Raw genomic sequence first — 15,941 nt, 5'->3', positions numbered from 1 at the left:
TCTTTCTCCATATAAAAGAGCCCCAGAAATGAAGTTCCTTTGCTGGATTTACTCGACACAACATGAATTCATCTTCTTAACCGACTTTACAGTGTGGATCTCAACAAGTTATTCCTTGACTTAATATATTGTTATACAGTGTTATAATTTCATTCTGCACTTGGAGCAGCCCAAAATAAGTTTTTTTTTTCCAATGGAGAAAAGCAGAAAGTGTATTTTACTTTATCCTACTGTATTGGACCATAACATATCTGTCATAGTTTCCTTTTATATCGAACAGCATTGTACAGTATCACACCGTATTGCATTCTTTAATATCATACAGTTTTGTGCAATATTATTGCACCATGTGTCATACTTCACTGTATTGTAGCATATAGAATCACACCGTATTGTACGTTATCATACCATATCGTAGCATATTGTACCCTGGGCCACCCTATTGTATCATACTCTATTACATCATAACTTCCCATAATGTATTGGATCATAACCGATGATACAGTTTTGATCATACTGAGGTTTAAGTCATCGGAGGCTGAAGGTGATGTCAGCAGAGTAAACTGATCACCATGTGGGGAGACAGAGAACACCTACAGGAAACTTAGAGTCATCAATTAAGACTTGTGTCACTGGATTGTAAACAAACCCGCACCCTCCACACAGAACTGCCCTTCATCAGACCGGGGGTATTCTTGCTGAGCGCTAACCACTACACCACCGTGCGGCCGTTATCCTAAATAGCACATCTTATCTGCCTCTACAATTCCTTCATGTGGAACTGCACCTACTACCAGCCAGTGTATTATGTGCCTGCTTCTTCTTGGGGAAACGTGTGATTCCACTGGGTCTCCACTGTCTTGCACCACTCCACTTTTAAGCTCTCCGCTAACTTATTTAGATGCTGTCAGAACACTTTGCATCAGACAAAGTTCAGCCTCGCAGGCGGTGGCGAATGCGATGTGGGTTGGGGGTTGGGGGGGGGGGGTAAGCAGGCCTCCCACCCATATTACACTTGTCTCCGCTGGTCACCGTCATGTAGCCTTAGAATAGGCCACAGGTGTAAATGTTGCACAAGTCAGATTACTGATAGTGATAGCAGTCGCTGCGTATATCTCAGACGGATTAAAAACAAAAAAAAAAAACCCGGCATGGTAAGTTTATTAAACTCTGATCATATCACCTCTGATTTTGTGCTGAAGAGAGAGGCCAAGCGCTTCAGCTCTCAGGAGTGGCGCTGCGTACTCGCCTGCTCTTCCCTCCAGCCTGCATATCGGTTTAAACAAGCTTTTAACATTCATGCGAGGGCTTTAGCGTTACCGTCATTACCTGAAAATAGACTTCTCTGAATAAGCAGGTGAAAGGCTACGGGAGAAGCGAGCACTAATGGTGAGTCGCCAACTGGAGGGCCCTCTCGGCTCCCACAGAGAACGGATTTATTACCATTTATCTCCAGTGATAGGCCTGCTGAACCGCGTATACTGTTAAATCCTGTGAGGCACATACGCAGCAGGAGATAGAGGGTGTTTGACACACAAGTGCACGGGCCATTGTTTTTTTGTTTTCCCAGTGCAGTTGCATTATTGTTTGTCCTAATTTTCTTTCTTTAATACGTTTTTGTTGTTTCTTCTTTCTCTTTAAAGTGGAGGGACCATGTTGACCATTACTGGAACCAACCTGGCCACCATCAAGGAGCCGAAAATGAGAGCCAAGTATGGAGCTGCCAAGTCCGAGAATGTGAGTGGTTGCACTCAGACAACTGTTTTATTGACTAAACAAAAAAAAAAAGAAGAAAAAAAAAACCTGTGACTTGTTTCGGCGGGTGGGACGGACCGAGGCCGGTGCAGACACACAGGTGTCGGTCTCTCTCTCTCTCTGCAAGGACGACGCACTTCTCAGACCGTTCCACCCACTCCTGGGACACGGGCACCGACGCACACACCTGACCCCGCCGGTCAACCAGCCAAGGGCCCATTTTTCTGTTTGTATTTGATGTTGAATTTCCTTTTAGCAGTTTAACCTTTGAAATGTCAACCAGCAATAAAGCAGCTCCGGCAAATCCCTCTTCTCTTCACCTAGCACCACGGGGCTTAGCTCACCTTTTTCCCCACTCCTGCTCTTAGCTGAAAGTAAAAATATCCCCTCTTTTTCCTTTGTCCCACCTCTCTGCAGCCGACCGTACGGCGCTTGGTGAATGCTTCCTCTTGACCTATAAACACAGAATCTCTTCTGAGCATTCTGTGGTCATGTATGGTACTCAGTGCAGGCCGGCGACATGCTGAGAAACTGTGCAAAGATCCCTTTCCGCCGTGCCGTGTTGTGGCGCAAAGCTACCGGCTGACCTCTCCGGTCTCTCAGTGTGTCATTAGTCTAATTTGTTCTACGGTTACTGATTTACGCGTGGAACCCCACGGGGAGATTTCCAGATGATATCAACACTGATTACAACACTGATGTTATTAAGCCAGCCTCGTCTTTATCGTGTCATTACGGAGACATTTAATCACTCACATCATATAACTCTGTTTCAGGCCTAATTTTTTTCAATATACTCCAGTTAACTTGATACGTTGTGAAGATTTGCAAAATGTGCCTTTTTTTTAATTTTGTCCAAATAAGATAGAGAGGTCGTTAAATGGAAAATTAAATCACCTTTGAAAACTGTTAATCACATTTCTCTGCTGTTCTCGGTTACTCTGCTTTTTTTTTTGTTTCCCCCATTCACTCCCTCCTACTTAATTTGCCCATCATTCTTCCTCTCTGTCCCCCCCCCCCCCCCTCCTCCTCAGAACTGCACCGTTCTCAACAACACTGTGATGGTGTGTCTGGCGCCCTCTGTGGCGGGATCTGACAAGGGTTTCTCGGAGGTGGGCAGCAGTCCTGACGAGATCGGCTTTGTCATGGATGACGTGCGCTCTGTGCTGGTGGTAAACGAGACTTTCAGCTACCACCCAGACCCTGTGTTTGAACCCCTGAGCCCCACGGGCATGCTCGAGCTGAAGCCCAGCTCACCGCTCATACTCAAGGTAAATTGCCCCGTGTGCTCGTAGCATTGATCTGTTTTGGCCTCGCCTCCACCCGACTTTGCTTTACATCCATCACATTCTTCCTCTTTGTAGTTCCTCTGTGCTGCTTCTTTTCACAGGTTTTCCTGCTTCAATCCTTCAAATCTTCCCTTAATTTATCCTCCGCTCTCCATTCCTGCTTCACCTTTCGGGTTCTATTTGTGCCATCTGTCCTCTCCTCCCTCGTTGCAGTTCAATGTGTTTATGGATCGAGTTTAGCATTAAAGCTTTTTAATCGAAGGTTACTTCCTGAAGGCATAAATGTCTCCACACACCAGGACTCCGGGACAAAGGAAGGTTAGGTCTGTGTTAGCACTCCGCTGACACCCAAGAAGCAATGTGGATTATTGTCAACGGTGTTAAAAGCTCAATCTCACGAGTAGTTATTTTAGAAAATGTTTCGGCGACCTCCCGGTCGACATCTAATACAAATGATAAGACTGTGAAATGATTTGCTCCAGACTTTTCCCACATAGACGTGTTCCCTTCCGTCTTTCGCTGGTTTTTCTTTTCAACGCGGCTTCCTTTTAAATGTGTTGCAACCTTGAAAGATGTTATTTCTCCACCTGCTGTCTCCATTGGGGTTCGGAGACCTTTAAGGAGAGAAAAAAAAACCAACTTCTTTTTAAAACGCCCCCTTTAAAATCAAGTGAAAAGGAAAGTAATGTTTATAAAGTGGGCCCGTGCGTTGCAATGCCACCTGCTCCGATTTTTATCTGATAACTTCTGAAGCAGGACTTCATAGCCGTGTTTACCCTGAGCCATAGAAGCGGTGCACGTTTGAATCCAGAGCGCGTTCACTCCAACCCCCACCCAATCCACCCACACACTGTCTTTTGTCATTTCACCTCTTCCCTTGAACTTCAAAGCCTTTCAGGAGCGAAAGGGAAAATTATCGCGCAATTTCATGGGAGAACTAAAGCCTTTTTTCTCCCCGCCAATCAGGGAGGAGGTTTTTTTTTTTTTTTTTTTTTTCAAGCCAGGAAGACAACTTAATTCTGTAACTTTAAGTCTAATTTCTTAATGAAAAGCTCTGATTGCTCCACTGGCGGTGGGGGGGGAAAATAAAATTAAATAAGCGGCACCGAAACAGCCTCCCATGGAATAATTGCAGAGGAATTAAATGTCTGTCGACATTTTTCCAGCGATTGGCTCTTCCAACTCCGTGAAACATACGGAGCGAGGACGAGGAGGGGTAGTAGGTAAATGTGACAAATGAGTGAAGAACAATTTGCTCAGATAAACATCTTCATGCAACAGGCTCATTCACTGCATGTGGCAGCCAAATCAGTGTAATGGCGCTGCAGGGCCCAGTAAGTTTCATAAAGGGAAAAACAAGTTAATTTATAAACCACCTTTTGTATAATTCAGCGTGTCGGTATAAAAGCTTCATAACTGATTGGCAAAGGCACTAAAAGCAGACAAAATAAATCAAAATATCTATGCATACATGCGCATCTCAAAAAAAATAATCATAATAAATAGAAGACTGAATATACACCAAGCCATCATTTTTATTTTTTTTAAAAACTCAAACTAAAAAGATTGGTTGTAACTTTCTGTTCCAAAATGTTGGTGCTGATTTTGACCTGCAGACAGTTTTTATTCAGGATTTGGTCCATTTCTGGGAGCGGTACTATCCCGCAGCTTCAAGCAGAAATACTGTTGCTATGGTTACCTGCATTTCAGATTACCTTGCACACTGATTTGGAGCAGTGGAGGAATTGTTGACGGCCTCCCTCCAGCCAATAAGAGACTTGATTTTCTTTTGTGTTTTTTTTTCCACATGACACTCACTTTAAGTCCGACTCTGTGGATCTCAATTTGATTGTTCCATGTGTGTGACATTTGTGTGTGTTTTCGGTTTTCAGGGGCGTAACCTAATTCCTGCAGCCCCGGGAAACTCTAAACTGAACTACACGGTGCTGATCGGGGAGACGCCCTGTGTTCTCACCCTGTCTGAGAGCCAGCTGCTGTGTGAGTGGCCCAACCTGACCGGAGAACACAAAGTCACGGTGAGGAACAGTTTCTCCACATTTCTGTTTTCTTCATGTTTTCCGTTTGTGTGTGTGTGTGTGCGTGTGTGTGTGTGTGTGTGTGTGTGTGTGTGTGTGTGTGTGTGTGTGTGTGTGTGTGTGTGTGTGTGTGTGTGTGTGTGTGTGTGTGTGTGTGTGTGTGTGTGTGTGTGTGTGTGTGTGTGTGTGTGTGTGTGTGTGTGTGTGTGTGTGTGTGTGTGTGTGTGTGTGTGTGTGTGTGTGTGTGTGTGTGCTTGCGTTCGACATCTTTGTCGCACACCGAACAGAGCATGGTGACATCCAGATTTCAGATACAGCTGTACAACAAAACCTGAAAATGAGCCTCTTTTCTCTCTGAGTTACATTTTTTTCTGATAACTACCTGTTATTTTATCTTCTTTTTTTGTCATTCCACTCCTGATGCATCTGGCTTTCACATTTCTTTCAGCCCGTCAGCCCTACTTTCCTCCACGGCTCCTGTTCTCTCTGCCGTTTCCTCTGATCTATTCATCCCCTCTTCTTTAATGTCAATCCACTTCCTGCCTTTTCATTCATTCATCTCATCCTTTCTTCCTCATCCATCGGACCTAAATCCCTCCAATGACTCTCGATTTCCTCGACCCCATTCGTATAGCTGCGAGCATATTAAGACACACATATCCAATCTCCTACGCCACTGGCAGTCCTTGTGACTACGTATGTGTCTTAGAGGCTTTTATTCTGGCTGGGTTGGCTGGCATCCCCCTCGGGATTTGAACAGTATTGATATTCAATAAAAAAACCAAAATGGCTAGTAGGTGTGAGAGGTCTGTGTCTATTTTTACCCTTCTCCATTTGGTATTTCATAGACATAAGCTCATATAAAAGGGAATAAAAGGAAATGCGGAATTTATTTTATTTTTTTTATGGTTTTATTCACATGTTTTGCGAACAATAACTGTTTGATGTGATTAGTAAATATGGGACTTGTTCCCAAAATAGCCCAAGGGCACAAATGTTGAAACCCCCCCCCCCGTCCTAGAAATGAAGGTTTAGGGTGTTTCATTGTGCGCTTGCATCGACTTGGCACAGTTTGATTTGCCACTAGAAATGCACTCGCTTTAAAAATCTTGCATCACTGGAATATGTTATAACGTGGGAGGCGCTGGCAAGTCCACCATCATGTGCATAACCATAATATTCCTCCTGGTAGGTTGTTGTTTTTTGGGTTTTTTTAATGAGATGCAAACGAAGGTGCTTTTTTTTTTTAATACACTGTATGTTGTGTGTGTCTGCTTTAGTTTTATTCACCTGTGAAACAGAGTGTGACACTTTCCCGTGTGTGTGTCCACAAGGTGCGCGTTGGAGGCTTTGAGTACTCACCAGGGACGCTGCAGATCTACTCGGACAGTCTGCTGACCCTGCCTGCCATCATCGGCATCGGAGGAGGTGGCGGCCTGCTCCTGCTGGTCATCATTGTGGTGTTGATTGCTTATAAGAGGAAGTCGCGGGATGCCGACCGCACCCTCAAGCGGTTGCAGCTGCAGATGGACAACCTGGAGTCCAGGGTGGCTCTCGAGTGCAAAGAAGGTGAGTCCCGATTACATCCGTCCACATGGGTTTCCACCGGCTTAAGCCTATAGCGGCGGGGAGTCACCTGGTTTCTTTTCATCTTTCTCTTCACATTCCTCTGATCATTTTTCTCCCCAAATATCTCCCATGTCCCCAAATAACTTTCTACAAATCTCTCCCTTGCTGCAGCTTACCTCAAAAGCTGCACAACTTCTCCTCGGTATCCATTTCTCTCCCCGTCCCCCCACCCCCCCACCCCCACCACCACCACCACCAACTCTCTCTCACTGCCAACCGTCCCCCTGCTGTTAGGTGGCAGTGTTGTGCGCGTGTGTGTGTGTGTGTGTGTGCGCGTAGGTGGGTGTGTTGGTGTGCTTCCAGAGGAGCACTTTGATCTGAGCCAGCCACCAGATGTTGGCTCACCAACCCATGAGAGCTCTGCCTGGCTGGCCTCTCTACCATCCACACTGAGCGAGGCAGGGCGAGATGGAGGTTAGATAGAGACGGGCCGTGAAGGTGGGACAGAGGGGGATTGTAAGGAAGGAGTGGTTTGGCAAGAGCTGAACTGAGGGGACAGATTAAAACTTACACACCATTACATTAGCATATATGCATATGGCGGGAGCCAGCATGGATCCAGGGAGAGTCTACTGATGCTGTTACTGGTTTGTCTGGCAGGAGACAGATGAGAGCAGATGGGGAGGCAGAGAGGCAGAATGCTGAGAACTATGATCATCACAATACATTTGTTTTAGGAATCACTGCACTTGTTGCCTTGCTAGTGGAACTCCAAGTGTCGTGCTTCATGCTTCATGCTGTTACTAAGTTGCTCAAGTATTTAGAAAAAGAGAGATATTGAATTACGTTTAGAGAGCGTACCAGGAGTGTGCCATTATTTTTTTAGTAAATGTGCTTCGTCCACATTTAATGCAACTTTAATTGCATGTCAGAACAACTTGTTTGTTGGTGAACGCTATCGCGCTTATCAGTGAAATCGCACACAGCCAAATAGATCTGGATTTACAGAGAGAAGACCTCATATGCTCAACCTTTAAGGTGTTTCTTTAAACAATGTTGAACTTTAAACTCTGTCTGAAACATGATGCTTTAGCTTCCATCTGTTACAGCCCTCCTTTCTGAAAAGAAAGGAGGAGCCTTTTTTTTTTTTTTTTTCTGATTTTCCAGCTCCCGTTCTTTTCATCATGAGCTGGCAATGTGAAAACATGTGGATTGAGTGCCTGTAGTTTGGCACCTGCTTCACTGTTTCATAACCTCTTGCAGAAGATGAGTCTATAATTGACTGGCAGATATCAGGTCACCAAATGTCACCAAACTAAGCTGCACAGCAAACAAAACACTGAGCTTTCTCCTCAAATGAGTTATTGAACTCGTGGTTACTTCATAATCTCTCAATATGACACTAAGCACAGGCTTATTGTAAACACACAATCTTGCAACATCTTTGCAGTGCCAGAAAATCAAAGAAAAACATATCTGCTCTTTTTAAAATGTTTTATTTACAAGGTTGCTTCCATCTCACAAGTAGTTTGGATTGAACTCTGTGTATAGTATTTCAAAGCACTAATATGTACTTACTGCTCTTTGTTGTAACCGAGGGAACTAAATATTCAGATTGAAAATATTGTGCTGATACGACCCCAACTGGGTCATGTTGCATCCTTAGCTTTGATAAGGATGAATATGGTTGATGGCAGAAAAAAATACAATTATCACTCTACTGATGATAAGATTCAGTGTCTAAAATATATGTATACATCTTGATGTTTACACATGGCGGGAATGCTGAAGTCTGTTGGATTTACTGTTCATTCAGATCTGGCTTAAATACTGGTACATCTTTAAAAAATTGGAATACAGTGAAAACATTCAAGTTTTCTTATAAAACAATTGTGGGTTTTTTTCTGCCATATGTGCATCATTCTACATAATCACAACATAGAAGCTATGCAAGTCAAAAATACAGTATCTCATATAAGATTTTTTTTTTAACCACAGGCCATAATCATCACAATTAAAACTCCCAAAGTGCGTGAAACTGTTGTGCTCATATGGTAGAAGCTTGGAGATAATTGACTAAACACTAAACTTGTAATTGACATCCTGATTTATTTAAACATGTGCACATAGAATAACTGCAGACTAACTTTGAACCTTTTGAGCCCCGAGCCGACACAAGCCTCACAAACTGCTCGGCAGTTTGGTTTCTATGACCTGTGTCACTTCAGGTGTTTGATTTTGAGAGGCTTCTTTTTTTTCCAAAAGTGTGCACCTCACACCGCGTCCTCCTTTGACACTCACGTCTTCACAGCGTGCTCTTTCACCGCTCCCTGCAATCGCCCACACGCAGACTCGCGGCACGGGTCAAGCTGTGATTGGCTGCGGTGAGTCCGTGTGTCCTGACCCTGTCCGTCCTCCGCTGTCACCGCTGTCTGGAAGACGACAGGAGAGTCGATCGGGGAGGAGGGGGACAGACCCAGGCAGATGAATTTGGAAAACAACTCTTGAGAGGAGATTATTAGAGAGGAAAAACAACAAAGTAAGGAAAATGCAATCGGTCAAGAGAGAGGGAATGCTGACTCAAAGAAGAGGAACCGTCTTTGCAATATGTGAAAGAAAAGAGATGTTGTCAGAGAAGTTGTCAGAAGCGTGGACTCAAATGGATGATGGGAGAAATAAAACTGGGGAAGCAAATAAGGGTTGAAGTATAGGCCGGGGGGGGGGGTAAAACAAGACGGGTTAAAGAGAGATTGAGGGTACCAGAGTGCGTGTGGGACAAATAAAAGATAGATGAAGGTACGTAGCTGAGAAGAGGCGACCAGACGAGTGGAGAGAGGTGACCTCTAAGATGTCACTTTGAGAGGAAAGAGGGGAAGAAAAAGAGAGATAGCACGAGAGCGACAGGGTGACACAAGCCATCTGTTAGTCTGGGCTTTAGTTCGCTATTTATTTTGGTTGTGTATCCATGTGTTGGTGTATTTTGGGTGACGCTATAGAGCAGACACACACACACACACACACACACACACACAGACACACACACACAGAGGATTGTTGTATTGGAACCATTTCACTGTATATTTTCTCCTCAAGGGGGTTTTTATATTTCTAAAACAGATTTGAGGCATTCTAGCAAACCCATTGACCGTTTGCACTCTTACATGGGATATGAGTGAGAGAACGGGTCTGATCCCATTTTTCCCCTCCAGATGTGACTTGTGGAGCCATTGAGGTATACAGAACGGGGTCAGAACACACAATCTCAGGGAATGGAAAATGTGTTAAAAACATTGACACGTGCATGCACATAAATCATCCGGGCACGGGGTTATGTGTTCAGCTGTGGGGCAGGACAGGAGTAGAGTAGGTACTTGCGTTTCTCTGTGTGTGTGTGTGTGTGTGTGCGTGTGTGTGTGTGCGTGTGTGTGTGTGTGCGTGCGTGCATGCGTGCGTGCGCGTGCGTGCGTGGAGTACAAGCATGTCAGGTGGCAGCATGTAGTATGTGTGTACTCACCGGCTTGTGTTCCTGTGTGCAATTGCATCCTGAACTCCCCTCCAGCCACTGAGCACCACAGCATTTCCCTCTGTCCTCCCTCCTTCCTTCCGTCCTCTCTCTCGGCACAGAGCGATCACGTAACGCTGCCTTTCACTACTCCTCCACACGCCTCCATCTTCTCACCTGTGTTGCCTTTTCTCTATTCTAAAACGTGCTGTTCAGAAGCTAGATCAGCGATAGTAAGGAGCAAAGCCAACTCGGACTTTGTTATTTATGGCATTTCATTGCGTTACACACTTTAAAAGAGGGATCATTTTACTGACTCGTCAATAAATGCCATTCTACTGCTTGGGTTAATAAGATTACATGAATACTTATAAATAGGAAGTATTTGAGACACTTTGTCGTATAGTCAGATGAGGAAAAGTCAGCGCAATCTTTCCTTCTTTGTTTCACGAAATTATTATAATGACTTTTTTCTTTATCTTTTCAAACAAATGATGAGTAGTGACTTTTCTGTGCTAATCTAACAAGACTTGAACCATGGATGGGTTTGTTTGATTATGTTTGAAATGAATAAAATAAAATCCAATGTGTCTTGTTTTGAATGCCAATATGACTGGCCTGAGTCATAATGCAATAAACAGTAGTAAACAATTCTTCAGATGACAAGTATTCCTTTGAAATTACAATCTGGTTCTTGCTCTGTCTTGTATTGTCATTAGAAAGTCCTGTGCTTCCCAGTGACACGTTGGTAACTGTTTCCTCTTCCTCCGTCCAGCCTTTGCGGAGTTGCAGACGGACATCCACGAGCTCACTCAGGAGCTGGACGGAGCCGGGATACCTTTCCTGGACTACCGCACCTACGCCATGAGGGTCCTCTTCCCTGGGATTGAGGACCACCCTGTGCTCAAGGAGATGGAGGTACGGGTCAGTAGAGAGCTCTCTGCACGCATGCACCAACACAAACACGGAATGAATGAATGAGTGAGTGAATGAATGGAGAATGTATAGTTTACAAACTCCATCTCTACAACTTTTCTTTTTAAAGTTTTACCTTTGAAAGTTTTTATCTGTGGGAGAATTTGATCAGTTTGGAGATCAGGAGTTTAAACGCTGAGACTGAAAACGGTTCCTCCCATAGAAGTGGAACCCTTAATACATTTTTGAAAGAGGCCTCCCTCAGATGAGCGAGACCTCTTGGAACAATTAATAAAATGCTAATTGAATATTTTAGAGGCCGGTTTGATGCATGTGATGATAAGAATCTGTGTTACATCAGAGGCAGTAATTCACCCAAAAATCTTTCATCCTGAAGAGCTGCTTGTGTAAAATGATGAAGCAGAAGTAGGGTTGAAGCCCAACTCGTGGTGGCAGAAGTCCGCAGGTTCTTGGAGAAGCACAGTTACAACACAAGGATTGCTGTATCTTTGTATGGATAGCATACTTCAGAGGAAGATGAAAAGCACCCGATGATTTGACTTTTTCAGCCTCGGAAAAGTTCTAAAAGTATCGGCTCTGAAAAGTAGTTCTTTGGAGGGCATCTCTTCTGGCCTCTCTGCTCTTTGAGCCAGAAACTTCCAGTATTTCTTTTAAAGAAGGGACACGGATGAGGGATGTGTTGTTGAGTGTTATGTGCTTCACTTTCAGCCGTGTTGCTACGTGTTCTCCCCCTCACTTGTATCACATTCAGTAAGGACCTTTTCTTGGTTTTCAACCAGAGTTGTTGCACTTATAGTTTTTATTTAATTGAAAACTGAAATAACAAGGACTTTCAACAAATGTAAGAAGTAAAAATCCAAAGTTCTAAAGACAAAATGTGAAATCTAGTGACCTGAAAATTCTACTCAGGTATAGTAACTCAGATTTGTACATCATGACGTCCTACCTCAGGTATATTTGATGTAGTACAGTAAAGTCTGACTCTCTTTTTGGGGGAGTGAACATCCGAGCTCCTCAAAGACTCGGCCCAGGTGATAGATTGCCTCTCCACGACCGAGTCTGTTGGAGGCTCCCGAAAAAGCAATGTTCACACGTTCAATAAAACACTCTCCTCTCCACTACTGCTCGTTTCTCAAGAGGGAACACTCTATTACTCACATGAGCCCGAGCCCGTGTGGACGCTGCAGTGCGGCGTTCACGTGCGCTTCCATCATTTCTCCGTATACATTATGGAGCCTCGCACATGCATCACATGGAAAGTGGCACGGTGGCGCCGGTCTTGACATGCATGTAAGGCTCCGACTACGGGGACGGGCCCCGCTATCTGCCGACGCTATCAACGGTATTCCAAAGGGATAGTATAGCGCGACATTGGATTTTCATCTGTATGGCCCAGGCAATCACAGACCACAGTAGTGCGCCAGCAGGCAAATCAATTTCTTATTACAGCATGAAGCTCACATTCTCACTTCCAAACTCCGTCCCTCTTCGTCAGGAGGGGAGGCCACTGTGTTGGTTTGCGAGAGGGTGAGGAAAAGAGGGCAGAGTGAGTGATGTCGCTTGGGGGAGAGAGAGAGAGAGAGAGAGCACTGGGGCAACAGTAGGTTGGGAGGCAAGCGTGCATACTGTGAGCACCTTGTTTTATTGAAGCAGGAGTTGCACTGACATGACACTTCTCCTGTGTGCATATATATATATAATATATATGTGTGTGTGTGAATGTGTAGCTCTTTTTTAGTGTACTCTTCATCTGATATTTCCAATTTTCTCATTAATTCATTTCACTGCTGTAACTCAAAACAATTCTTTTCTCCACATCCTCCCACTGCCTTCAACTCTTTATTCTACCTCCCTACCCCACACGTTTTCTGTTTACTTATATTTCACGTCACCCTCCTTTCTTTAACTTCTTGTATTTATTTTCATCCTCTCCCCTCATCCGTCTTTTGTCTCTTTGTCCTCTTCCTTTTGCTCAATTTCCCGCCGTCTTTACACTGCCTTCATCCTCTTCCATCCATGCCTCCCTCTCATTTTCTCTTTCCCATTTCCAACAAATGCCCGCTTTCCTTCGTCATCCAACATTCCCTCCTTGCCTCCCCTTCATCTCCTTCATGTCCTCTCCTTTAGGTCCCCGCCAACGTGGAGAAGGCCCTCACGCTGTTCGGCCAGCTACTGACCAAGAAGCACTTCCTGCTGACCTTCATCCGCACCTTGGAGGCCCAGCGGTCGTTCTCCATGCGCGACCGGGGTAACGTGGCCTCTCTCATCATGACGGCGCTGCAGGGGGAGATGGAGTACGCCACGGGCGTCCTCAAGCAGCTTCTGTCCGACCTCATCGACAAAAACCTGGAGAGCAAGAACCACCCGAAGCTCCTGCTCAGGAGGTAGGAACCCAGAGAGGGAAGTCCAGAGGGGTTAAAAGTGGCTTGAACTTTGGACAAAAAACAGATCAAATGTGCACTGGTGGTTTCGCCACAACAGAAACAACGGAACAGGAATAGATTTTGCGCTCATTTTTTTCCAGCCCTCATCTGTTTCATCATTGTTTTAGTGTGACTTTGAGCCATTATGGGACAGGGAAAAAAAATCCAAGAACATCGCCGATGAAAATTGTTGCATCGCGAGAGCGTCGGGTGATTTATGTTTCCGGCTGAAGTTTCAGGTGGAGAAGGCGGGAGGTGCAGTGACTGTAGCTTTTAGAGGCATAGGTGACGTTACCTCCTCTCTATCTCCCACCCCTGTCCCTGTCAGAGAGGATTACACCCCTGAGCACACACACACTCCCAGTGGAGCCGCAGTGAGACACACACACACTGAGAAAGGTAGAGCAGGGAATAAAAATACAACGGATGGAGGGGGGGGGGGGGGGGGGGGAAGAGAGAGAGAGAGAGAGAGAGAGAGAGAGAGAGAGAGAGAGAGAGAGAGAGAGAGAGAGAGAGAGAGAGAGAGAGAGAGAGAGAGAGAGAGAGAGAGAGAGAGAGAGAGAGAGAGAGAGAGAGAGAGAGAGAGAGATTTACAGGTGTCAGGAATGAACAGGGTGAAAAGGGTTTGGTTGAAGAGGGGGGGAAAGACGAGGAGGACGCAGGAAAAGGTTGTGTGAGAAAGGCGGATGGTGCACAGGGAGGGGTAGGGACATGATTGACAGAAAGAGAGGGCAAAATGTCTTGAGGTAAAGTGGAGCTGCAGGGAAATTGACGAAATGAGGAACGAATGGGAGGGACGAAAGAGCAGGAAGGAAAAAATGAGAAGGGAAGGTGCGAGATAGAGCAGTGCAACATGGTGAAGAGAGGCTGAGGAAGAAAAGAGCAGCAGAGACGAGCCGCTGCAGACAGCCAGGCAGAAAAAGGATACACATATTTAAGGGAAGACACAATTAGAGAAATGGCCTGTCTCCAAATAAATTAGAATTAGACATTAAATGATAAAAAAAAAAAAAAGTTACAATTTTTTTCCTCTTCTCTTTTTCCTCCGAGAGATATTTAATTAAAAATCTAATCAAATAAATGACTCTCAGCCAGTTTGCCTGTGTGAAGCCTTTTCCAATCCCCTCTTGGGGCGTGCGGTCACAACACGCTGTCCCTGCTAACTACACTAGCCTCGGGAGCTGCCGTTAATAAGTTCGACAATCGTAACACGCGTTTCACCCTGTTTAGGTCTTTTCATTCAACAGACCTACAATTTCTTTCTTTATTTTTGGACACGCAGAAAGAAAAATACTCAATCGTCCTCTCCCGTGCGGATTTCTGCCCCCCTGTGTTGAAATGCCCCTGCATCGGGTGCATTGTTTTTATTCAGACATTATGAGGATAGATTTCACGCGTACGTGTGGCCAGGAACAGCTGTATTGAACTCGCTTCCTGTGACACACCTTAAAAGACTGATATGAGGGGATCCAGGGATGGAGCTTCCCTGAATCGGAATCTACAAATTGCTCGCTATCGAGTCATGACATGCCCGAAAGCATGTTCTGTCCAGGTGTATCCGCCTCCTTCGTCCTCTCTACCTGCATTCCCTCTTGCCTCATCTTTCATCTGCGAGATTTTGCTGACAGCCATGAAAAAATAAATAAATAAAATCCCTGCTTCACATACATCAAACAACAGTCAAACTGGAAGGCTTGCGGAAGCGTAGGAGTTCATGTCTCCTCTGTGCTTACAGGCCTATTCTGGTTTTACTACTACGTTGGCCTAGTTTCCTGTGTTTTCTTTTTTTCCCTTTATTGCTTTACAATTCTTCAGTCGTTTTAAAAAAAATAATAATAATCTAAATTTCTGTGCAAAGATCAGCAAGAAAAGCTGTTTTTTTTTTTTTTTTTGGGCAACATCTCTCAACAGAATGTGCTTTTCTTCATCTCTTTCACTCTGTGTCAAGCTAATGACTCTTAAGACTTAATAATGAGGAGGGATGTGGGGTTACTGAGGTGTCTGTTTGTCTGTCTCGGAGCAAAATAACAAAGAACAGATAACTGTGGCTTTCCACGTTCTTTCGAATATGAACGAAGGCTGAAGGAAGCTGAGAGTGAGGAGAGAACTCTTGAGGTGGCGGCAAAGAGACCATCTTTTTATTTATTTTTTTTTTTTACCCCCTCTGCCCTCCTGTTTTACCCCTCAGCAGATTCGGAGCACTGGTGTCTCTCTCAGGTGTTTAACAAATTAGCCGCAATAAGTCTGTTAATTACACCGCCGTTTAATTGCTCCGTTTTCATTTCATTCACCGGTTCGCTCACATGTTCGCCGGAGACGCGCACGTGCCGAGGTTCCCTCCGCTACTTGGCAGGTTTGTGATTAATGAGAGAAGTTAGGGAATTATACTAATTGCTGTATTTTTAATGAAGATGAGTGGGTTTGCTTGGAG

The 15,941-nt window shown here is 44.7% G+C and overlaps 1 protein-coding gene across 1 annotated transcript in view; it reads left to right on the top strand.

Moving 5' to 3' along the window:
* The window catches only part of plxna1b (plexin A1b), a 197,248-nt gene that overhangs the window by 170,494 nt on the left and 10,813 nt on the right, over positions 1-15,941 (top strand). Inside the window, exons 17-22 of the mRNA XM_080461568.1 lie at positions 1,644-1,737; positions 2,790-3,026; positions 4,937-5,080; positions 6,415-6,649; positions 10,927-11,069; positions 13,215-13,471. Coding sequence (XP_080317694.1) covers positions 1,644-1,737; positions 2,790-3,026; positions 4,937-5,080; positions 6,415-6,649; positions 10,927-11,069; positions 13,215-13,471 — 1,110 coding nt within the window. The remainder of the gene's footprint in view (positions 1-1,643; positions 1,738-2,789; positions 3,027-4,936; positions 5,081-6,414; positions 6,650-10,926; positions 11,070-13,214; positions 13,472-15,941) is intronic.

This window comes from Lipophrys pholis (assembly GCF_963383615.2).
Source record: "Lipophrys pholis genome assembly, chromosome: 4".
In the NCBI taxonomy this organism is placed as follows: Eukaryota; Metazoa; Chordata; class Actinopteri; order Blenniiformes; family Blenniidae; genus Lipophrys; species Lipophrys pholis.
This window is presented reverse-complemented; position numbering and strand designations above follow the sequence as displayed.